Here is a 25,801-nt window from a genome sequence, read left to right on the forward strand (position 1 = left end):
TTTCAGAAAAGGATCCTGGACCGCAAGCCTGTGAACCACGTCTGAAGTTCTGTGTCTGCATCAGAAGCAGTCCTCAGATGTCTCTAATTTGCAGACATCTTGCCATCAGTGTGGCTCATTTTCAAGACCTGGTGAGACCTAAGAGAGAACCATGCTCAGCACCTGTGTAATTGTTTAAGTATGCATATCCCAGGTGCGACAAAAAATTCTAAGCAAGCCAACCTCTGGGTGACTTTTGGTGACTAGACTGTACTGTGTTTCATAAAAGTACTAAAATCTAAACTGAAAGCCACCAATTGTGACAAAATAAAGGATGGAGATTAGGTAACTGTTTCTAATATGAAATTCATGGTACATACATAAGATTTCCAAACATGAAGCTTTACCTCACAATATTGAGACCTTATCACAAGGAAGGCATACTACTGTGTTCAGACTAGCGCTCTAGAAGTAATTAGAATGTGGTGTCAGGCTAGGTCAAAACACAGTATACGCAGAATGAGCAATACAAAATAGGCTATCATTATGAAAGCCAATCGATAACATGGATACCAAGATTTCTCCAGGGACAGTATAAGAGGATGGCTTTTTTCTGATTAAAAGTATAAGTAGATGACAACACTTACTGTGCAATTTTGAGAACTGAACATACAAGCAGAGTTTATTTTAATAAACTACATTGGGTATCTATGAATAATAGATGATATATGTAGTCTAGTATAAATAGCAAATCTATGACAAAAGTGACTGGAAATTAGAATTTCAACAGTTTTTACTTCTTCCCTTTTTGTCATCCAGTATGTATCAGCACTATCAATATTAATACTTTTGTTGGCTTTTCATAATTAGCACTACCATGCAGCTATACATGCAGACAAAATTCTTGGCCACAATGAAACCACACTTGGATTCCGTGAGTGGTAACCATTCTCTCCTTCATGCCCTGTGCTCTGGCCTACTAGCCTTCTCCTGCTTTACCTCCCAGGCTTCAGAACACACAGGAGCACATGTGTAGGAGGGGGAATAAGGACGAGGGGAAAAAGACCACTCTTTTTCCCCCATGTTATAATCAAGGCAAGTATATTTTCAGCATGGCTCTTAGCATCGATATGGTTTCAGGAGTAAATAGTGTCCTCTTCCCCCTGAAAATAAATATTTCCCCTCGTTTCTAAAACTTTGAAAAGCTTAAAAACAAGTATACCTAGGTCATTTACAAAATAATGTTTTCGATTTGTTTCCTTCAAATAGGATGTTTTGACAGGAAAAGTGTCAGATAGTACTTGCAGGAAGGAAAAACTGCTAACGTTGCAGGAGAAGGCAGAGAGGAAAAGAAGCAAAAGAGTAAAGAGACTAAGTTGGAAGACTTCATCGTTTTGATGGAGACTGACCACACCTCCCAATTCCCTTGAGATAAATTTCTGACTCCTTCACATAGCAAGCCCCCCTTCGACAGGCCCCCAAACCTCCTTCCCCTTTTACTTCCTGCGGTAGCCCTCGATGTCACCACACATAAAACCAGCACAGCGTATGCTCACAAATCTCAGGCCTTGCCCCACTTGGACATAAACTCTTCTTGTCCTTCAAGCCCCGGTGCAAACAGGTTTTCCTTTGCCCCCTCAGTCTATTCTAAATTGGTGGCTGCTTTCTCTTTTGCTTCCTAGGCATGTAATTCACGCGTCCAGTTGCATAGGCCAGAAATGAAGCAGTCTTCCTTCACATTCCACATCAATCCATCAGCAAATCCTGTCGGCTCAATGTTTACAATAATAGGTCCAACTATGGCCGCCTTCTGCGACCTCCGCCACAGCTTTCGGGTGCAGGCACCGCCACCTGTCACCTGGATCACTGCCGCGGCTTCTCTGGTCTCCCCACACCCTTGTGCTGCCAACAGTTGTCACACAGCAGCCAGATTCTATCTTTTCATGTTAAGCAGGATCATGTCATTGATCTGCTCAAAATCTTCAAAAGCTTCCCATCTCACTCAGAGTGAGGTCCAAATTCTTACAAGGGGCGATAAACGTCCTATACGACCTGTGATGACTCCTCCGCCCAGAGGACCTCTGCCTACAACCTCCACCGCCCTGCCGACACACCACTCGAGCTCCAGACTCGGGCCTCTGCATTTGTCTTCACCTGCTCCTTCCCTGACCTCCATCACAAGCCTTACTCACTCACTCACCTCGTTCAGATCTCTGCTCCAATGTCACCTTCTCCAAAGCTACAACATTCCTCTTTTCTACCTTTCCCCCACCATTTTCCATACTATATGTATGTTACTTATTGTTTATTCTGTCTCTTTTTACAAGAATGCAAACGACACATTAGCAGGATTTTTGCTATTCTGTTCATCACTGAACTCCAATATCTAGTACGGTGTCTGTCTTACGCTATGTGCTCAATACATACTTACAAAATGAACGAATAAATGCCTATCAAACAGTAAACAGATTGTAGGTTGTTTAAAGGCAGAGCCAATGCCTTTTAATTTCTGTACTCTCTTCCATCTTTCAAGTACACAGTAGAGTATCAGGTACACAAGCGGTGCTTAATACACATAAAATTAACCAACCGTTTACTTGTACCCTAACCTAAGAAAATAGAATACATATTTTATTTTCTGTAAGGCTGATGGTGTAAGTGCCCATCAGTACAAAACACTGATGAAAAGGTGCCTCATCTTTGCCCCAAATAGTAACTGAAAAAGTTTCCTGCTGTTGTTATTGTTTCTTTTAAAGCAAATGACTGGGCCATATTTTAGATATGTAGCCTTTTCACTATAAAGTGAGATGTGAGAAATCAATTATAAAAAGTAGGGGAAAAAAATACAGCAACTATAAAGTTTATGTATAGTCTTACAGATCTCACAGATAAAAAAGTAATAATTTCACAATGAGACTGGTTTATTCTAGGAATATTTCCCCAAATTCTACTCTTTTAAGTAGTGGTAAATTTAGTGCTGCTTATTGCATAGGAAAATGAAAACTAATTATCTAACCAGCGCTAACGATGCCAGGTCTCATCAAATAAAACCTTTGGTGAGTATGGAATTTTACTGCTCCAGAGCAGGTCCAACCACTTCCCCGAGCAAGGGACCTATGGGAAGTTTGTTATTGGAAAAATCCTGAAATCTATATGCACATCAAGCATTTATTGTTAGGCTCATTGTAATTATTTTATAACCATATAGATGATGTGATTAATAACAATTTTTAAATAATTTAAAAGTATCGCTGTCATTTTCTCAATCATGCGTATTAGAATATACGTATAACTTCTATGACATGGGAGAGACTATAAAATTAATTGATGTTAAAAAAGGAATCTTTATAGTCCAAAAGATTGGGAACAAGTGCCTTAAGAGCTTCCAAAGGCATCATTCTACATATAATCTTTCATTTCCAGAGATAGCATTACTGAATGGATAAATAGGCATTTTTCCCATGCTGGTACTCACTCATAATTGGCAGTATGAGAGAGAAGTAATTTGGGTTTGAGGCTTGACTGTTCTACTAACTAGCTTTTAAAACCACGAACAAGACATTTTACTTCTGTAAGTTTCAGTCTCTTCCCTTATAAAATGAGGATGAACCCATCTCCCATAACCACTTCATTAAGAGTTGTTACAAGATAAAATCAGAATGGACGTTACATTATAAAGCATGAACTAAATATTACTATGACGTAGAATGCATAGAGGTAATGTGTTGCTGAAATGATTTAAGTTTGGACTTGACCATAAAGGGACCCGACTGCTGAGCTAAAGGGTTTTCAGACTTGACCTCTCCGGAAATAAAGAACCATTAGATTTTATTGAGAAGGGTGGGGATAGTGGTTGTGTGTGTATGTGTGAAAACCAATGAGATAATGGCTCCTTCAAAGAAATCTAATGGCACTGAGAAAGGATGGCTAAGAGTGGAAAGGACTAGAGGTTACTCTGCAATAGTCCAAACGAAAGATAAAAACTTAGACCACAGCGGTGGATTGACTTCAGCATTGCAAAAGATCTGAAAAACTGCATGTAAGAGTGACGGAAAAGGAAGAATTTTAACATGAGCAAATAGGTGAATAGTAACTCAAGAAAAAAAAATTTCCCCTTATTTTGTTATTGGAAAGGACTGAGTTTAGATGTGTTAAATTTGAGACGTCTGGAGGTATTCAAGTGGAGATGTCCAAGAAGGGTGTGAAATTAAACCTCAGAAAGAAGAGGTTGTACAGAGAACTGCAGATCGAAGAGCCAGTTGCTTGAGATGGTAGAAGAGGCAAGAGAACGAAGTGAAAAGAGAAAGGGAGTGCTGAAACACACCCTGGAGAACACCAAAATCAGAAGGGGGGCAAGTACAACCAGGGAAGGAGAATAAAAAGAATATGAGAAAAGATGATAGAGGGAATTTATTATAAATGCTCCAACTTACAGGAATATTAAAGATGAAAGTCAAATGATGCTTAAGTTTGATGTGTGATCTAAAATTAAATGCTAAGGATTAGAGGACACGTTTGACTTAGTTTCACGTTTACAGAAATGTCACTTCCCTCTAATGAAAGATCTGAGCTCCCAGAGTAAGCCTCCAATGTCTCCTTGATCAAAAGCTTCATATTCTCCCTTCATACACCTGAGACCCCACTGCCTTCAGGCACTAACAGAAATGATGCTGATAAGCCAAAAGGCAATAATAGAAAGTGAAGATCATTTTCTGGAGACAAGGAAGACATTTGTTTTTGTTTCTGATTATAGCCAACAGGTGCTGTTTAGGGAGAGGCCCAGAGTTCATAACAACATATACCCCTTTGCTTTACTTTTTTGAAAATGATAAAAATGAGTCACCCAAATCTTAAGTTTTCTGCTCCAATGAGAACTTTAGAACTTGTTTTAATTCTATGCCTTGAAACAATGAACTCTTTAGCTATAGCATTGTACAATAACTGACTTCCATCTCCTCCTACATGGCTAGGCAAAGATTAAGCTATGTTTGCTATACTCTATTTCAAGTGACAATGAGATATGATTTTCCTTAAAAACAGCATATTTTAGCACCTACCAAGTTGAATTTCAGGTATTTGGGAAATGCCATCATCTAAAACACCTCATTACCGAGGAACACTGGATAGAGTTGGCACTACGTCTTATCATTTTGCCACTACTAGTAACTCATTTACCCATATTACCAAGTCAGAAATCTGGACCTCACCCTAGTCTCCCCTTCTCTAACCTCCAATGATTAATCATTCACCATAGTTAGTTCTCGAAATGTCCCTTTCCCACCATTGTCCCTTGTCCAAGTATTAAGCCATTGACTAAACTGACGGTGCTCCATACTGTAATAATCCGACGTGGGGCTGGTATCTCGTTACTTAGTGTCTGTAATACACTCTGCCCTTGCAAAGACAGCTTGTCAGCACCAGCACGAGGAAGTGCTCCTCAGAACAAAGCACTCACCTCTCCACAATGCTGTTCTGTATCTTATCTAGGAACGAGTGCCCAGCAAACCTGGAATGCTAAGTTCTCCCACAACCCACGTGCCTGGGTTAGTTAGATTTCCACCCCTTTTTACTACCACCTTTGGATAACAAAGTCTTAAATTCTTGGAAGTACAAAAGCAACAAAGCCCCCATCTCAATAAAGTAATATTGTAATATAATGATTACATTACAGTAAGATAAAGGAACAGATCTATTCACATAATTATAATGAATTTCTTTTACAAATTTTTACTTAGTCAAAAATCACTATTTCAGCATTTTGCTATAATCTAAAAGTACAATAAAACTTTAAAAAGCAAGGCAATTTACCTGAGGAGAGTCAAAAGGATATCGACTACTAAACTTAAATAGAAGTTGAAATTTTTCCCCTTCATATAAGGTACCTGGTGCACCTTCCATGTCTACAATCCACCTAGAATAGAAAAAAACAAATTGAAAACTTCAGAGGAAAGGGACTGGGGTGAGAAGCAGAATATGGAACAGCAAGTACTTCCTGTGCGCCGGGCACGGGGATAGGAGCCCCGCTCGCAGAACAGCACACTTCATCCTCCCAACAAGCGTGAAGGAGGTATTAACACTCCTGGCCCCATTCTCTTCTCGGACACTAAAGTGTTCAATAACTAGCTCAAGGTCAGTCAGCGAGCAAAGGACGGAGCCAAATTTTAACACAGGTTTGAAAAACCCAAAACCCCACTCAGGTGTGCTGACTCCAAAGCTCCTACTCCATTTATGTTATCTTCTCAATACTGTTTCTACAATGACTCACAAGATTTTATAGATAACATCAAACTAATCAAGTGCTGTTCTGATATCAATTATTTTAGAAGTAGGTACCAGCAATAACTACGGAGAAGTGCCGCGGTCAGGCCAACTTTCTCATCAGTATTCTAGAGACGACTAACCAGGGGAAGGAAGCTAAGCTGACATCAGTCCACTGACTCTGATTGGTATTCAAGGCTCTAAATGACCTTTCCTTTGTCTCTCATTATGTTTCAACTGCTTAATAAAACCCAGAATAGAGTTTCTACGCATCTATGCAAGCTTACTTTGTTTCCATCTATAACAACTATGAATATAAATTCGCTTCTAAGTATATTCTATACACTACATCTTGTTCTTCCCTTTAAAAAAAGGGGGTGGTGGGAGGGAGTTAAGGAACAGGGATTATGATGGGCAGCATTTAGAAGCAAAAGTGGACCAAAGTCTTAAGAATGAGTTCCTAATTACAGTCCCGCCACTAAATAGTAATTACCGCACACCTGGTCAATTCCTTTCATCTTACACTTTTCAGGTATAAAAATTTATTATTTTAAGTACAAGGATACAAAAGGAAGTAAGATTGAGAACACAGTTTGGGGGCTCTATTCATCACCTCACATACTATGGATTAAAGCGTATATAAAATCATAAATGTGGCTGCTCTGTGAGCAATCAGACCCTTCAGAATGCATGCTGCATACCACACGTGGTAAGAAGGACGACCACAGACCCAAGAGGCAATATTTTACAGTGAAATTAGATAGGCCTATCCCTTAACTAGCTGTGTGGTCACGAGTAAGCTGTTTTACCTCTTCAGTTTTAACTACTTCAACTGTAAAACACATATTTCAAAAAAAAAAAAAAAAAAGAAGATTCATTTCAAAGTACTGTTGAAAAGATAAATTACATTACATTGTGCAAAAAACCTAGCACATTCCTGACATCAGAGCCAGAACACAGTAAATTAAATACAACACAAGCCAAAAACTGCACTAAAAAGAAGAAACTAAAACCTATTCTCTTTACATACTAGGTAGGTGCTTCCTAGCCATGCAATTCGCTATACCTCCCCGGACACTCACTACGCGGAGTGACATCTGAGGAAAACAGTCAGGACTTCCTGGCACCCTTTCATTCTGTTTATAAGGTAATTTTTAGGGTACACAATGTATCATAAATTTACATGCGATCTATCCAAGCGCAGCTTTTAAATAACAGCCAAGCAAATATCCCAGTAATTCTAATAGCTAGGTGAGAGATAGGTCAAAGAAGCCTCGATGGTCAACAGTGTGCAGGATAATTTTAAACAACATTTTACTATTTAAAAAGTAACATATGTTCACTATAGAAAATTTTGAAAAAGTAGAAATAAAACAAAAATCACCCAAAGATAATCACTGTTCAAGTTTTTTTGGGTACGTTTCATTGTAGTCATTTTGCAGTTTCTGTATGGATGGCAATGAGGTCCAGGAGGGGTGCATTATGTGCACACCTAAATGACACGAACTTCCATCAGCAGAGGTTATGATTCCAGTCATGAGCACATGGCCCAGAGTAAGGATGAGATGAGAGACGTCTCAGTACTCAACTTCTTGTGAGTAGCTATTGCTCTATGATTCCAATGTTCAAACAGGTTTTATTTTTTCACACATTTCATTCATGGTTCCTAATCAAAGAAACAGCCACCTATTCCCCTCCGACGGACAAACTAGCTTAGCGGGATGTGGGATATGTGAAGACAGGATACATAGCAATATGGCCTCTCTAAGGGATTTTCAAAGGTAATTAGGACTACACAACATTTTTGCCTTTCCTGCTGACTACAGACTATATACCATAACTCAAGGGCGCCAAGGGTGCCATTTCACTGTATTACCTTGAGAAGCCATTTCCATATTATTTACTTTGTTCCAAAATCGTCCCTAAAAATAGTAAGGTTGAAATGAACGCACAGTTGACCCTTGAACAACATGGGTTTGAACTGTGCGGGTCCACTTACTCATACGTGAATTTTTTTTCAGTAAGTATGTACAGTACTGTAAATGTATACTGTGTTCCTTATGATTTTAATAACATTTTCTGTTCTCGTATATAAGAATACATTATATAATACATCTAACATACAAAACATATGTTAATTTACTATTTATGTTATCAGTATGGCTTCTGGTGAACAGCAGGCTATTAGTTCAGTTTTTGGGGAGTCAGAAGTTCTATTCAGATTTCTGACTACATGGGGAGTCTGCGCCATTAACCCCTGCGTGGTTAAAGGGTCAACTGTAGTTATTTCTAAATTATATCTCTGTTCTTCCTTAGGACAGCACAGAGGTTTATTTATTAGGTCAAAAGATATGATACTCCTATTTTTAAAGTCTTAATACATGCTACCAAACTGTCTTTCAGAAAGCTTGACAGGCTTTCATCATTTCCTTACCCATATCCACATCCCATATAATTCCCACTTACACAACTATTTTAAGATCTGATATTTATAAGAATATTTTTATATACTGGATGATGGTCCAAAGACAATAAAAGTTTTGTGATTCATTTACAAATCAATTATTCTAGAAGAAAAATTATTGCCCGGCAAACATCTCTAAATGACAGGTTTATTCTACAACAAAGATAATGCTGTTTTCAAAAGAAATCATCAACAAAACAGAAAGGCAACCAATCGAATGGAAGAAGATACTTGAAACAATACCTCTGATAAGGGCTAATATCCAAAATATCTAAAGAACTCAGATATTTTGTAACTCAACAACAACAAAATATGTTGTAACTCAACAACAACAACAAAATAATACAATTAAAAAATGGGTAGAGGACCTGAACAAATACTTTTCCCAAGAAGACATACAGCTGGGCAACAGATCTATGAAAAGATGTTCAACCTCACTAGCTGTAGGGAAATGCAAGACGAAACCACAATGAGACACCACCTCACCCCAGTCAGAATGGCTATCATAAACAAGACAAACAGTAACAAGTGCTGGAGGGACTGTGGAGAAAAAGGAACCCTCATCCACTGTTGGTGGAGAAGTAAATTCCATACAGCCTATAAGGAGAACAGTATGGAAGTATCGAGGTTCCTCAAAAAACTCTAAAAGAGCTATCATATGACCCAGCAATTCCACTTCTGGGTATCTACCCCCCAAATTTGAAAGCTCTTACTCATAAAGACATATGTACCCCTATGTTTATTGCAGCCTTAGTTACAGTGGGCAAAACATCAAAACAACCTAAACGGCCTTCAACTGATGACTGGATAAAGATGTGGTACATACATACAATGGAACACGACTCAGCCGTAAAGAAGACAAAATATTGCCATTTGAGGCAACATGGGTGGATTGTATCATACTGAGTAAATTAAGTCAGATGGAAAAGGACAAGAACCATATGATTTCACTCATATGTTGGATATAAAACAAAAAGCAACAAAAGAACAAACAAACTCACAGACACAAGAAGACAGTATGGTGGTTACCAGAAGGGAAGGGGGATGGGGGAAGGATACAGAGGGTAAAGGGGATCAAATATTTGGTTACGGAAGGAAGGAGACTAGACTTTAGGTGGTGAGCCCACAATGAAATATACAGACGCTGTATTATAAAGTTGCACACCTGAAACTTACTTAATGTTAATAACCAATGTTATCCCATAAATTTAATTAAAAAATAATGCTGTTTTAAAAGTTATAATTTGTGGTATAAATACATGATTATTTATAAAAGTGTAAAAAATTCCTTTAACTTTTTATAAATTAGTGTGGCTCCCCCCTTCCCCCAAAAAAGTAAATGTTGGAAGAGGAAGCAATAGATTAATACAAATTTCCTTGAGAACTGTAGGGCTAGCTGTTAGAAAATATTCTGAGGTAGGTTAAGAAAGGGAGAGAGAAAAAAGATGAAAATAGAGTATAATCCATCTGCATGATTACAAAGTCACTTGTTCAATTATACAGACATACACTCTAAATGTGTGCTCCATTTTCAAATTTTGATATAAATGAAATACCAATTGAGAGCCATCAAAAGACATGGGAGAACCTTAAATGCACATTACTAAGTGTAAGAAGCCAATCTGAAAGGGCTACATACTGGATGATGGTCCAAAGACAATAAAAGTTTTGTGATTCATTTACAAATAAATTATTCTAGAAGAAAAGCTATGAATCCAACTATATGACTTTCTAGAAAAGGGAAAACTATGGAAATCGTAAAAAGATCAGGGCTTGGAGGAGGGGGCAGGAAGGATAAAGAAGCAGAGCACAGAGGATTTTTAGTGCAGAGAAAATACCCTGTATGATACCATAACGATGACACATGTCATCATAAATGTGTACAAATCCACAGAATGTGCAACCTCAAGAGTGAACTCCAATGTAAACTATACTTTGGGTAATTATGAGGTATCAGCGTAGGTTCATCAATGATAACAAATGCACCGCTCTGGTGTGGGGTGTTGATAATGGGGGAGGCTGTGGGAGCAGAGGGTATGTGGGAAATCTCTACACCTTCTGCTCAGTTTTGCAGTGGACCTAAAAATGCTGAATAGAGAATCCAGCAGTGTTTAGAGACGTGTTCTGCCTTTTCCAATACCAATGTATCTATTCTTAAAGCTTGATTCCTGTCCCAAGTACTGACTCAAACGTCAACATCATAGGTAACCAAAATTGTTTCTTCTGAAAACACAAGTATGTCCCCTCTGTTGTGTGAATGTGGTCACTTCTGCTCTCTAGACCTAGAAAACCACTATTTGAATTGTCCTATTTGTGCTACAAGTTGGCCTATAGTAAACTTGTATTTTGTTGGCTCCTATCTCTTCCTACATTTGGGGAAATTTTTTTAAAGGAGAGGATCAATTATTTTAAATTTCCCCCCTACTTCAGAACATTTACCCTTATCTAACAGAATTATTAAATCAAAGAGCGGTAAGAACAGTCCATAATGGGTTGGGAGATCTTAGGATGATATTCATGAAAACATTTCAAACTAATTCAAACGTTCAGTTTTAAGAGAGGGGACCCAGGTATCTCCCTTCTTCTTGGCACATGTGGGAAGAGACTTCTTTTTGCTCCCCTCCCAAGGAATTAGAATACTTCCATGTCCTTCCACCCTTCACCTTTCCTTGCACAGAGTAAGGTCTGTTTACTATATTGACCTCTTGGTGGAAGAGAATGTGATGAATACAAAAATAATTCTGTATTTTAAAAAATGAGTATATGTTCATACATTACATTGATAGTAAGAGACAAATGACTACTTTAAAAATTACTTACTGTGTAATTGAATTTTGAACACTCTTTTCATTTAAAGTCATCCCGGGAGGTGGGTCATTTTGCAAAGCCAACAGTTCTTTCTGCAGTCGTTTCTAGAAAAGAATATCAATAATAATTTGTACTTTTTTTTGTTACAACATATCATTCTAGTTAGAGAGTCTGAAATCCTTGATTAGATTTCCTCAGATACTCATGTGTCCCTTTATAAAGCCCCTAAATCTTCTATATATCTTATTAAAGCCTAATTCACAAATTTTAATTGCCTGTCCTGTAATTCACAATCTAGTGTCGAAATATTTCTAAACATATTTGTAAACACTGATACTGTAAAGTGGTTATGGATAGCAGCCAGCTATCTACAAAAACTTCACAGCTACTCCACTGAGGTTATTAGATCTCAGCCTAGGTCACATACAAGTGCTTAAAAGTTTTAGCAGCACTTCTTTTACTGCTTTTTCAATTGTAGAAACCAGTCCTCCATAATCCGTAAAGAATGTGTCAGTAAGACAGACAAGCTTTCCAGAAGAATGATACAAATAACTTGTCATGCAAAAGGCTTTTTGAAAAAGTTCTAAATAATTTTAGTGTACAATTTACAGCCCATATTTCTGCTTTCTTAAACAGGATTATCTATACACAATGTAATCTTTCAACACCAGAACATAACATATCAGGGCCTGAGATATGTAAACTTATTTTTCCACATATTAGATGCTCCAAATGGCTGTGTTTTGCATTCCTGTTTGTACAGCTTTTATCGTTCAACTTTTCTCTTTTATAATCATTAGCGGACATTCTTTTTCAGTACATAACCAAGCAAAACAAAAACCACAGCAGCCCATAATTTATGGGTTTAGAAACCAAATAACCCATGTTATTAGAATTGCATGCAACATTGTAAAGAGTCTTAATGAGCATCTTTTCTAGGATTAAAGTAGACAAGCATGGAAATCTGTTCAGAACTCAAGAATTCACTGCTTAAAAGGTAGTTTCTGCTTTTTCTGGACAGTGAAATATTACTATCAGTAATGTTTCTAGGTCTTTTCAATTTATGACATCTTTAAATAAGGTTAATATCATCCAACACCACTACCGATTAGAAAATGTCCCTTTCTTTGTTGAGAATCACTGATAGAACTTTAATAAATGGCGTTTTCAGTTGCCAAGAATGAAAACTTTTCCTCACATCTTGCAATATCATAATTGCAAGTAACAATGAAAATATCAACTACTTGCAATTTCTGACCCCCCACATGCTGACCCTACCCCGCAGTAACCAGCAAGAGGGTTTACTTATTTTGGCAAATATATCACATTATTTTGGTGTAACAAATCCCAACTCATCTGCAGCGCTGGCATTAATATTAGCCAGCGTTTATTGCTTCATGTGCTCTGAAACTGGGCTACCTACTGCCTCCCTGAAACACACGGGAGAAATCAGGACCGACTTCTCCAAGTCCCCATCAAGTACGAGCACGGCCCAGGACCACCCACAGTCCACAACCCACGCCTGGCCCAGCACCGGGTGAAACCATGGAGTTCCCTATGACCAAGTCCCCGTACTGGGTCTTTGCCTCGCAGCTCCTGGTCATTTTCATCAGTGCCCAGGCCTGTTGTACATTAAAGGCTTCGGCTTTTTCAGACAACTGAGGATGATAGGTATGATGGCACAAAAAAGTACTAAGATGGTTGTTTTACAGTGAACATTACAATTTGAGTTGAAGACTACCAACCATATCAAATGAAATGCTCCTAGTAAAAAAAAAATAGGATTCTAAAAAGGTCATTCATACCTAAACCAGCTCAGCTTTTAAACAAATGTATTTCTGTAAGTATTATGTCACACTAACATACCCTGAAACAAAGGCAGAAAAAATTTAAATGATACTCTTGTGGTTATAAATCAAAATCAGAACGGAGTATATCCCTCTTAATACCAGTAATGGCAATACATCAAGGGACAAACTGACACGATTACTGGCTCTGTAAAGCTTAAATTCTAGTGGAGGAAGAGATGGTCAATAAAGAATAACAAAAGAAATAAGTATATAGAATGTTAAAATGAAATGAAAGATGGAGCAAGTTAAGGGGACAGGGAGATAGGCCTCACATCTTGTGAAGTTTTATCTCAAATTGACGGTTTGAGAAATCCTTATTTAGCATAGGGAGAAATATAAATGAGAGAGGGGAAAAAACATTAAAAATATAGAGATACAGGACAATGGTTGCTAATGTAATAGTACATTAAATGGCCAACAATATTTTCTCCAATTTTATCTAACAACAAACTTAAGGTGGATGGTTAACAATAGGGGAGCACGATAGGAAAAAAAGTAAGAATACCATACACATTAATATCATGACACTAACAAATAACCACTATTCCTGCCCTCCCGCAACAATATTAAGAAACAATTGTAACAGCCATTTCTCTTCATTCAGGGTGAGTGCCAGGCAATGAAATTTTGTTTTAAAATCTGATGTATGCATATTAGGAAACATTTACTTTCCTTCTGAATTCTAAGAACACTTCTACAGACCTTAATTCCTAACAGTTACTTATTGAAACTTTCCCCCCTTTTAGGAAATGGAAAGCCTTCAACAAATGGAGGTATTCAGTCTTCTTATAAACTAACATCTTCAAAAATCAGATGGGATGCGAAAAGTGACAAGACTAAATGATTCCTGTTTTTCAAGAGCCCATGGTCTAAGGAGAGAGACAAATATGTAAATAATTTCTACATGCTTTCAGGGTACAGTAGTGCCCAAAAGGAGAGCGTGGTCACAAAGGAGAAAAACCAGGACTGGTATACCGAAAGCCAAAGGAAGTGTTTCAAAGACTACACAGAATTTCATTTGCAGCACAATGGTAAAGACTAATTCTACAGGAAACAAAGACAAAGTGAATTCAGGAACTCTGAAATTTCACCTTGGGGCTGTCTACCAAATCAAAAGGGGTCAAGACCGAAAACGGAGGAATCTAAAAGATGAACTACATCAAAACTGTGACTTCTCAGTGTAAGGGTGAACAAGACAAAGGGTGGCGAAGAAGACAAGGTTTGAAATGTGCCTGTTTTGAACTTAGCAAATGGGTAGAGCTGGGGAAAAATTCTTCCATGAAATGTCATAACCTCAAGCGGACACCTACATGGGTTTGCAGTCCGAACTGCAGCCTGAGAAACCTTAGGCAAGAATTTGATCAAAAATGATCCATGAAGTATTGCCCTAGACAACCGACAGAAGCAAACAGAAATCCTGGAGGAATACAAATTCTATGCTTAGAGGCAACAATTTCATTTTTCGGGATCTAGAAAGATATACAAAAATTTAATAAGGACCAAATGAGAAATTATTCAGAAGACAATAGCATGCAGCACCTGATGTGATAAAAATCTATCTTCCCTAGCTGGAAAAGCACCAGATCCCCAATTAATTTACTTTATGTTCTTGTAGCATTTATGTAAGTGTGAGGAACTCTAGGCAGAGATTATGGTCTATTTATCTTAGTACTTACAGCATTCAAAACTGTGCATGGTGCATGTTTTTTTGCCTCAGTAAATGTTTTTTAAAAACTAATAAAGACGTTGACCGGTTCACTGTTTGCAAGAAAACTCCAGAAACAATACATGTGTCTATTAACAGGTGAGTTATACACATTATGGCATATGCAAATAAAACTATTGCAACCATGAAGAATTATGTGGATCTACATGTACTAACAACAGCATCTTTGTGTCCAGAGAAACACAAATCACATAATTTTAGTATCAATAAAGCAAGACCTAAGACTGTTTGCTATCAGTATAAGGGCTGTAGATGGAAAGCTTAAAGAAAAAACCCTACCATCAGAAAAGGAAAAAAAAAAACCAAAAAACTTTCATTGAAGCATTATCTACAAAGTGAAAAAAATCACCAAACAAATATTAACCTGGTTGAAAGAGAAGCACATGCTTCACGGGAAATTTACACTGATTTTCAAATGCTATCTACATTTTCCTATTCAACTCCATTCTTTAGTTTCTTTAATTGAGCCAGGGCAGAAGTTGAAACAAAAGACATCAAAGGAATCCAGACAGGGCAAGAGAGCAAGGTTTTTATAGCTTTTCTGACCTATTTTGAAAAAAAGTCGTTTTTTTTTTACTTGAGTCTCTATTCTATTTATTTACTCAAAAAATATTTCAGTACTTGCTACCAGCAGACCATTGCCCTCAGTGAGTTAAAAATCGAAAAGACAAAGTACCTTTGTTATAAGTGCAAGGCAGAAACGGAAAATCCTACGAAAGAAGTGTGCTATGAAGGCACACAAGATAAGAAAAAGTATGTACAGCTGTGAAGACTGAGGCTAACTTTGGTGGATTCATGATCTCAGATATAAAGTGATAAAGAACTAAAGTGGGTTTTGAGTAGTATGAATTCAGAAAGATAGTACAAAGAATGAAAGGGGTAAGAAAATAACCTGCTAGATTTAAAAAAAAAAAAATCCCAGGAACAATGAAAAGAAGGGGAGCTGTCAAAACTAGCCAGAATTCAAAATGGAATTTCAATATGAAAAGTGACAAAAAAAGTGTTGCTAAGTATTCCTAACAAGTCAAGGATACTGACAGAATGTACAAATTTGCAGGAATGTCCACTTCAACCTAAGGACAAGGACGAGGGCAGAAACAACCTAACTCTCAGGGATTTTAATGGACTGAAAAAAGTTCAACACAGGCCTTAGATGTAAGGCTAGCAGCAGCAACAAGGACTCCAATTAAAGGCCAACAGCCTAAAAAACAAGGGCTGTTCATATTTTAATACAGGGATCCTGAGATTCTTCACAACAACAACAAGCTGAGATGGTTATTCATGTTCAACTCCAAAGATTCATGATATAAAATGTGTAAGCCTGTCTAGGTACACAGCTGGCATAGAAGAATCAGCTCATAACTGAGCCCAGAGGCCACTCAGCAGCCATATCTTAATGTACTTCGTTCACTAATCCTCCTCCACAAAGAACTCTCATGGCAGATACTTTGTTTCTTTGTGTAAAATAGCTACCAAACAAGAGACTTCACTAAGACTAACAAGGCAGTCAACATTTGTACAATAAAATGGATGTTCCTGATAGAAATATGATTATGTAGACAAGCAGGAACATATATAAACATTTTTAGTCTCAAATTTGGTTCTTAAAGACCTCTCCCGAGGTCTCAACTTTGATATGTCTACCATTTCCCGAACTCTAAATCTGGTCCAAGGTGATGAATTACAGCATATGCGCCTTACAAAATTTGCACACCTCAATTCCACCATTGTGGTGAAGACAAGCTAGCTCTCACCTCTGTGCATTAGAATCGCCGAGGAGCTACAGCCAAGATGCATGCCAGACCAATCTCTCGGGACAGCTTTGTTTTTTAAAGCTTCCCAGGTAATCTCAATATAATGCCAAAATTGAAAATCACTAACCTGAATTGTGTGGGTAACTCAAGAAACAAACTGGGGAAGGTACTGCCCAACACCAGGAAATGGGAAAAGCCAAAGGAGGAATCTGGATATAGAATAGCAACAACATTCCATTTTACCTGTTTTACACTGGCTTCAATACAGTTCAAATCAAAAGTGGGCTGATACTTAAATCAAAATGCAGTCAATTCTCGATATCCGCAGCAATTATGCTCCACAAAATCACAGCAGACACTGAACCGCTGTTTCTAGGGAAAATACAGGGTTTGATTCCTGCGATCCTAATCACAATCAATCAACAATAATCTTGGTTTCTGTGTGTTCCCATTTAAAGACTCCTTAATGCAGACTGTTGACTCATTAACATGGAACCCAAGGCCAACAGCACATGCCTGAACAAAGGTTAGCTAACACACGTTTTTCTACATAAGGCCACACAGTCTTCTCGCAGTTAGAAACACTAGACAGCACTTCAGACTTCTCTTGGGAGCCATTTGAAACAGTGAAATCACCAAAGACAAAGAAATGCGAAAACGTGGCACTAAAGAGACTGAGAAAAGGACACTTGTTTACAGTATGACAGCTGAAACAAGGCAGAGCTTTACCTTGTTGGACATCAGCCGGGACCAGGAAAATCAGCAACTCAAATTATTTGTTTTTCACTAATCTGCTGTGCAAATCACCACAAAAGCATCACAGATATTAATTTTTAGAGTTAGAAATAAATTTTACTGAGGAGGCGGATTCACAAATACAGAATCCATGACTAATGAGGATGGTCTGTAGAAGCATTAAGTCAAACTAACTGTTGCAAAGAAATGAATTCTATGAGGTTTCTACTAAACAACATCTAGAGCCCCGATGACACCAATAGGCACAGCTGCGTAATGTTCTCCACTAGAATCCTTAAATAATTGTTCCTAAGAACATAACAATTTTTCTAACATCAAAATCTATATACTAAAAAAAAAAATCTATACAATCAATTTGCTCCATATTCCTTTTATGTAGTAAAAAAGTAAACAAATTATATTAACTACCTCTCATCACAAAATGCAGCAATCACTTAAGAAAAAAGTATGATGGTTGGACTACATGACCTCAAAAATGCCCTATGACAGTTTCTGTATGTCTAAAAATTAAAGTTAGTATGCCTACTTTAATTACAATACAAATCAACCTATGAATATACAAGTATTCTCAGTAATAGCTTATTAGGATTACAATCACAGTTTTGTAGTAGTAGGGTTGCAATATAAATTCTCATCCAAAAAACAGCTAACAACTCCATTGGCTTCTAACTTGAATTCAGCAGGATACTATCAAACTCAATGGACTCTCAGCTTGGACCTATGCAACTTGAAAAAGAAAACAAGCTGCATTACAACAAGACGCATTACAGCTGATTGCCCGGCTAGGTCTTATTTTCGGGGAAACACGGTAGATAAACTGAACATCAAAATTAAAAAACGTTGTGCTTTAAAGGAGATCAAGAATGTGCAAACAGGGACGGCCAGGTGGCTCAGTTGATTAGAGCACGAGCTCTCAACAAGGTTGCCGGTTCAATTCCGGCATGGGATGGTGGGCTGCGCCCCCTGCAACTAAGATTGAAGACGGTGACTGGACTTGGGGCTGAGCTGCGCCCTCCACAGCGAGACTGAAGTACGACTTGGAGCTGATGGGCCCTGGAGAAACACACTGTCCCCCAATATTCCCCAATTAAAAAAGAATAAAAAAGAATGTGCAAACAGCTCACAGACTAGGGGAAAATATCTGCAAATCACTCCAAACAGAGGAAATAATAAAGGAAAAGGCAGAAAACGCAAGGAAGCCAATGAGGCTATAAAGGGATGGGGAGTGACACAAAAATAGACGATGTAAGGGTTTCTAGGCTACGACAGATATTTGGGTTTATATTCTGAGCAAAACAGGAAGGCCACAGCAGGGATGTGAGTGAAGTGACATTTGACTTCTGTTCTGAAATAATCTAAATAATAGATTGAGAAAAGAGAGTAAGAAAACAAGGGCAGGAGCAGGGAAGCCAGTTATGAAGCTGTTGATATATAATCAGATGAAGGGTGATGATTCACATCAGGGAGGAATTCAAAGAGAGGACAAAGTTGGATTGCGGACCTATTTGGAAGGTAGATCTGGACAGAATTTGCTGATGGTTTGACTAAGGAACAGAATGAAACCAAATTCTCTTAACAAATGAAAACTGAAGTTGTCATGAAACATGGGGAATACTACAGAAAGAACAGGTTTGAGGAAGGAAAATCAAAAAAGCAGTTTTAGGGGCGGCCGGATGGCTCAGGTGGTTAAGAGCGCGAGCTCTGAACAACAGGGCTGCCAGTTTGAGTCCCACATGGGCCAGTGAGCTGCGCCCTCCACACCTACACCGAATGACAGCGACCTGGAGCTGATGGGCCCTCGAGAACCACACTGTTCCCCAATATTCCCCAATAAATTTGTTTGTATAAAAAGCAGTTTTATACATGTTTACCTCTGCTAATCTCCTTTCGTCTTAACCACTACACTACACACTGATTTTGTACAACACAGCTGTTAAGTGTGAAACAACCTGAGTCCAAAAGCCTTCTGATTCCAGGTCCTGTGCTTTTTTTCTCCTAATGAAGTAAATACAAAAGCAACTGAATAAGATGAGTTTTTCGCTCTTTCTGTCTCTGGCTGCTGCCACGAGAGGAGCTGTCGCCATGTCCGTGCGTCTGCAATGGATGGTCGTGGGCAACTGCTGCAGCTTGCTGATCAAAAGGAACAAGCCCACGTACAGCACCGAGCCCAATGATCTGAAGGCCCACAACTCCTTCCATTACAAGGGGCTGATTCACCGCTAGACGATGGGCCTGGAGCCAGCGGCCGAGGGCCAAGGCAAAGGTGTGGTGGTCGTCATAAAGCGGAGATCCGGCCAGCCAAAGCCGGCCACCTCCTACATGCAGACCACCATCAACAAGAACAGGCGGGCCCCCTCCGCACACCCCGCGCATGATCCGCAAGGACAAGTACTGCCCGGACCTGCGCGTGGCCGACCCGCAGAGCCAGCGCCATCCTGCGCAGCCAGAAGCCCGTGATGCCGAAGAGCAAGCCGGCTCGCCCACCCAGCTCCTGAGCACCTCCCCACCAGAGCAAGAAAGCACAGTGTCAGCAGACTTTCTCCAAAAAACAATTATAGAGTTTTCCTCAGAATAAAATAATTCAAAGGCATGCATCATTTGTTGGTGATCCAAAAACTGCATTCACAAATAAGGGCTATCAAATCAACATTTTAAAACACCTGACAAATATGAACAGGTATTTTGTAGATAAAATTAATAATAAAGCAGACAGCAGTGATACAAAAATGAAATAAAATTCATCTAACAAAAGCTCAACTTACATAAATACTACACAAAGAGTATATTTTTAGAAAAATGCCAGATCACCCCTAATTTTAAAACTCTGCTTGCTAATAAATATCTTTGAACAGTAAAGATTTGCCATTGTAATTTTACTCAGTGCACAAGCATACACATAAAGAACCTCTTCTAAAATGTGATGCCTAAAGTAACTGTGTGTTGTAAAGTATAAGGAATAATTTCCTTTCATTTTCTTAGCTATAGAAGCTGTATTACTTTAGTAATTGCTTGACTAAAAAGATAATGATCGCAACGATTTCTCTATAACGCCGAACTCGTTAATGTGTTCATTACCTATAACCTCACAGCACCAGTGGATTTCACAGCTTGGCTTCTAAGCGCAGCCTCACTACTCATTTGCTATGTAGTTTTGGATGTCACTTTCCAAATAAGTGATTACTTACCAAAAGTCACTCCGTCTCTATTACAATGAAATAGGATTATCTGACTTTCCATTTTACAAGGTTGGGATAAGAATTCAGAGAAAAAGAATATGCAAATGCAATGGAAAACATTCAAGTTATGACAAACACATAAATCAAGAAAATAAGCCAATGGGGGGAACATATATATAAATAGGTATGTATAGGTACTCAAACTTACTATTACAGAATTGCTTAATTTCTCCAGAATAGAATGAAACTGGTGCAGAACTTGCTATTTAGGAATGCTTTTTCAAACGTCAAGTGACGCACACTTACTGTAGTTACCACGGGCACATTTAAGGCAAAGCATTTTTCCTATTTTCATGGGATCTATGGCCCAGGGGAATGGAAGAGTTAAATAAAAGACCCAAACAAATACTTTGGGACAAAAATAGAAGGCATCTCATAAAGCAGTAAGTGATTAATAGCAAAAGAAAACAGTACGATGGCTGCTTTGAGGATTAAGAAAATATGACGGCCCTAGCTTTATGCTTCACCCGTTCGCTTTCGTTCACCCACATGTGAATCTACTAGCTACTTCTGTTTATCACTCCCACAGAACACCTTCAACTCTACTGTAGCCTGTTCCCGTTCCCGTTCCCTTGGCACTTGCTCCAGTAACTCCCTGACAGCCCTATTCCTAACTGGAGTATCTAGCCAATCTTCTCAAACACTGTAATTCTAGCTATACCCCTGCAAATTCCCAGGACTCGGGAAGCCTCAGGATCCAAGATGACAATCAAGTTTTAAACTTTTGATTATGCTGTAAGCCTTCATAATGAGATCAACAAACAGTCACATGGAATCTAACTGCCAAGGCAACATGACTACAATAATAATAGCGTCCGTAACAGTTAATATTCCACCTCCCAATCACTAGAGCCAATTACTTGAGTAAAGAGCAATGCAGAGTTGTGAATAACCCACAATAATTTATTTCTAAGACATCTGAAAATACGAACACCTTCATAACTCATCTTTTGTTACTAAACCTCAATCTCCTTTCATCTATCCATATTAACAGTCAGTAGTCTAAGATCCGAGAAGAAAAAAAAGCAGAAAATCCACAAGAGTAATTCAATTAACCATTTCTCTCAATTATATCAGTTTTTAGAGTTTACAAATATCATCTATCATGCACTGACTTTCTAAGATCTTAACATATAACGTAAGGAGAGTTCATACCTCAAGTTAATAAATAAATCTAGATGGTCAAATTATAAAAATCTACAAGTATACTTAAAAACTTGCAACGTAAGAGAAGTCTGAATGAAACATTTAATTCTATAATCAGAACACATATCAAGGAGGCCAATTTAAATATTTCACAATACATACTTGTGAATGAAATGAGCCAACAGGGAAAAAAAAAAAAGATTAAATACAAAATGAGAATGAAACATCACACATAAAACACAATATTATGGTTGAGGTGAAAACAGAATACCATAATACTGCCTACACTTTTAAGAATGTTTAGAATCACATAAAAGTTCACTCTAATAATGCTTTTGCAGTTTGGGGATATCAAAATTAAATGTAAATTTCTTTCTTTACTCTTAACTCCTGCCAATTTTAAATACCAAAAGGAGCCCACCATTCTCTAAAAATGGTTTCTTAAAACATAATCTAACCATAATCTTACTTGGTGATTTGTGACTTTGCAACTCCAGCAATGTTCTAGAGCAGTTTCTCAGCATTACAGGTGTGCTGGGACACTGATCATCCTCCACCATTCACACACAGCTTCCAACCTCCTCCCACAACCTCACCCACCTCAGCATGCCAGTCAAAAATTATTTTCTCCGTGTACCACAACCTGAAAAAAGGTTGGGCGGCACGGACAGTGTACACTAAAGCAGTTATAACCTCAGCTTTAAAATATATACTCTCCGAGTATAAATAAATATTTTTTGAACGAGAAATTCAAAGTCTATCCTTAATTGATGTTACTGATCTTAGAGACTAATTTATTTCATTTTTATCAACTCAAGTATCAAATCCTATGTTACATCTGTATAATATGTATGTTTTTAAAACACAGTTCCTCGTACAGCTTAAGTAACCTCTTCAGCAGCAGTAATATCCTGGTGTAAGAAATCTGAAAACTTTTTAAAGAGACGCATTCATGTATGGCACACCTTTTCCTAAGCACTGTAACTGAAACCCCAAAATATCCATTTCCTAACCTCCTTCCACACTTTCTCCACAGCACTATCACTTTCTAACATAGGACACAATTAACTTAAATATTTTGTTCTTATCTGACTCCCCCAACTAGACTGTTACATCCTCAAGGGCAGAAATCTTTTCTGCTTTTGTTCACTGCTCCACCAGCAACTCGATGAGTACCTGACAGAGTGGGCCCTCAAAAACTAACTGATGAGCGAATGAACAAATGTCATAATTTGGCTACAATGTTATGTGTAACAGTTATTTCGGAAAAAAAACGTTCAACTTTGCTATTAAGATCCTCAGGAAAAAAAAACACGTGTTCACCAAAGACAGAAGAACCACATTGGAAGGAGTGCTGTGTTTCAAAAAGCTGGACTTAGCGATATTAAAACAGTTTTCAAGATACTACCAGAAAAATCTGTATGTTTTTAAAATACAAATAAAAGACTTAGTTTTATTTGAATTAAAACAGGGAACATCAGTTTCCCATTCCTCTCATCAGCAGACACAAAGAAATAAAAGGCGGTAAGACAAAGGTAGTACTTGGGGCACAGAAAAACGCAGCATTACACCGGCAAGTATTTTCTCCCATTGTTTAAGTGGTCGCATAAAATTCAGGATTATCAATATTAAGTTCCATACTGACTCACTTTTCTCCTAAAAACTGAAATCTGCCATTTCCAGCCTGGAAGCCTAAATCTAACTAGCTAACAAGTTCTCCCTATTATTGTCCTGTGAAATGTAATGCCAAATACTACGAAGGTTAAGCTTAATTTTCAGCCTTAAAACCGTTTTCCTCTTAACACAAATAATCTCAAATGGGTCGTCTGGCCCCTCTACTGCTGAACTAGTCTTCCCCTAGTTCCTGTTTTGGTCTCAAATGACGAAACTTCTCTAACGTCTCTGGGGAGACTAGCGTGAAGTCTGCTTCCTGAAATTGTTCTGGTTTTTTCCCTGCACCATTTCGCGGACATCTCTTCAACTATGAATGTGATGGACATTGTTTTTTTTTTTTTTTTCCCCCCCAATTCTCCAGGAAAAGCCCAGAGGGAGAAGCAAAAGTAAAAAGAACACCGCGTGGCCAACAGGTTGAAAGGGGATATAACCCGAAAGCACGTTAAGTGAAAAATGTGAAGCAACTACGCGCCTACGAGGAAGATGATGCAATAAAAGAGAGAGAAAACCCCGGTTATCGCTTAGAAAGGAGGAAAACAAAACAGGAGGGGGGTGCAGGGGGGACCTGCTTCTTCTTCTAAAGACGAAAGCACCATATCCTCTCGAGAAAACACCCTGCAGAGCGCGGGGCTGACACTGCAGGCGGGAGCCCTACCTCCCCTTCCCCCGGGAGGTGACACCGGTAGCCCGCGCCTGGAAATGAAACGCGGGGCTACCGCTCAGGCGGAGCCAACCCGTAAACCACTGCCATTGTGGTTGCCATCTTGGCCAGGGGAAAAAAAAAAAAAAAAAAACCAGGAAAAAAAAAAAACACACACACAAAACTCCTTGAATTTGAAAAAAAAAAAAAAAGGGTTTATATCAAGTTGGAGAGCCAGAAAACCACGCGTCGCTGCCAAGCCGGGGAGCTGCGACACGAGTTAACGAGCACCTTGGCCCAAACTGGGGTTGCACCGGAGATCCGGGGGAAGACGGGCAGAGGGCTGCAGTGGGCCCGCCTGCACGCGTGGGGCGCCCCGTGCGTCCCGGGGGCGTCCGGGGGTGGCGGCGACGCGGGGCCCTGCGCGTGAGGAGCGAGGGGGCCCACGGGCGAGGGCAGCCGCGGGGACAGAGGGCACGGGGGCGGCCGTCCGTGGGGAGGGGACGCTGCCGGAGGAAGGGACCCCAGTGGCAAAGGGTTCCGAGTCCGCGGGCCGAGCAGCGCGCGGGGCCGGCGTGGGGGGCCGCGGGGAGCCCGCGCCTCCAGCCGTCGGCCCCCGGAGCGCGTTCCCGGCTCCCCCCACTCAGCCCCTCTCAGGCCCGCCCTTCCCCGCGCGACCACGGCCACAGCAGCTGTTTCCGCCAGGCCGGGGCCGGCGCAGGAAAAGGCATCCGTGGGTCCGGCGGGCCGTCCGCGCGAGCGGGACACGGCGTCCCCACCAGTGCCGCCGAGCCGACGCCCACGTCGCGCTCCCCTCCCCTAGCCTTCTTTATCCCCAACTCCCCGGCCGGCGGGGTCCGCTCCGGCCAACCGATACCGCCCCCCCCACGTCCTCCTTCTCGCCGCTTCTCACCCCGCCCCAGCGCCCCAGGCTGCGGAAGGACTCGCCCCCGGGGCCGCGCCCGAGCCCGCCGGGGTGCCCCAGAGTCCCAGATGCCGCCCCCGACGAAACGCCCCCATCCTCTCCGCGGCTCCCTCGCCCGCCCAGATGCTGCAAACTCCTCTCACCTGCATTGACGCCATGATGGAACCATCCCCCCGAGGGCTGGCGAGGCCAGAGACGCAGGGGGCGGAGCTGCCGTGCTTACGTCACGCCGCGGGGGCCCAGCATCCCGGGCGCGGGAGGCGGGGCCTCCGAGGGATGGGCGTGGCCTGACGGGGATTGGCTGGCGCGCTGGGCCCCCGCGGGGAGGGGCGGGCGGGGCGCCGTGACCCGCGCCGGCCGGGTCCTCCGTTTCCACCAGCGCTCCGGCGCCGGCTGCGAGCCCACCCGCCGTGCGGGTCGCGTGGGAAAGGCCGCTCCCGTTCTGACCTGGCCACAGGTGTTTGTATTTGTCTGTGTCTCGAGGTCTTGAGGATGTCCGGACTGTGAGTCTGTTTGTTTTGTGTTTGCAAACCACAGGTGTACGGTTCACAGATTTTTCCCTTTCGGATGTTTTTGTCCCACACG

At 40.1% G+C, this 25,801-nt stretch overlaps 1 protein-coding gene and 1 pseudogene across 2 annotated transcripts in view; one reads left to right on the forward strand and one right to left on the reverse strand.

The window, feature by feature from the left end:
* UBE2W (ubiquitin conjugating enzyme E2 W) overlaps positions 1-25,419 on the reverse strand; it is a 43,332-nt gene extending 17,913 nt beyond the window's left edge. Inside the window, exons 1-3 of the mRNA XM_081070832.1 lie at positions 25,360-25,419; positions 11,522-11,613; positions 5,788-5,890 (exon numbers count right to left, since the gene is read on the reverse strand). Of these exons, the coding sequence (XP_080926958.1) occupies positions 5,788-5,890; positions 11,522-11,613; positions 25,360-25,374 (210 nt within the window). The 5' untranslated portion in view covers positions 25,375-25,419. The remainder of the gene's footprint in view (positions 1-5,787; positions 5,891-11,521; positions 11,614-25,359) is intronic.
* LOC308506884 (large ribosomal subunit protein eL28-like) lies at positions 19,678-20,090 on the forward strand (annotated as a pseudogene). Its single transcript has one exon. The product of its transcript is annotated as a large ribosomal subunit protein eL28-like (transcript).
* Positions 25,420-25,801: the final 382 nt, after the last annotated feature.

Source organism: Rhinolophus hipposideros, assembly GCF_964194185.1.
Source record: "Rhinolophus hipposideros genome assembly, chromosome: 13".
Classification (NCBI taxonomy): Eukaryota; Metazoa; Chordata; class Mammalia; order Chiroptera; family Rhinolophidae; genus Rhinolophus; species Rhinolophus hipposideros.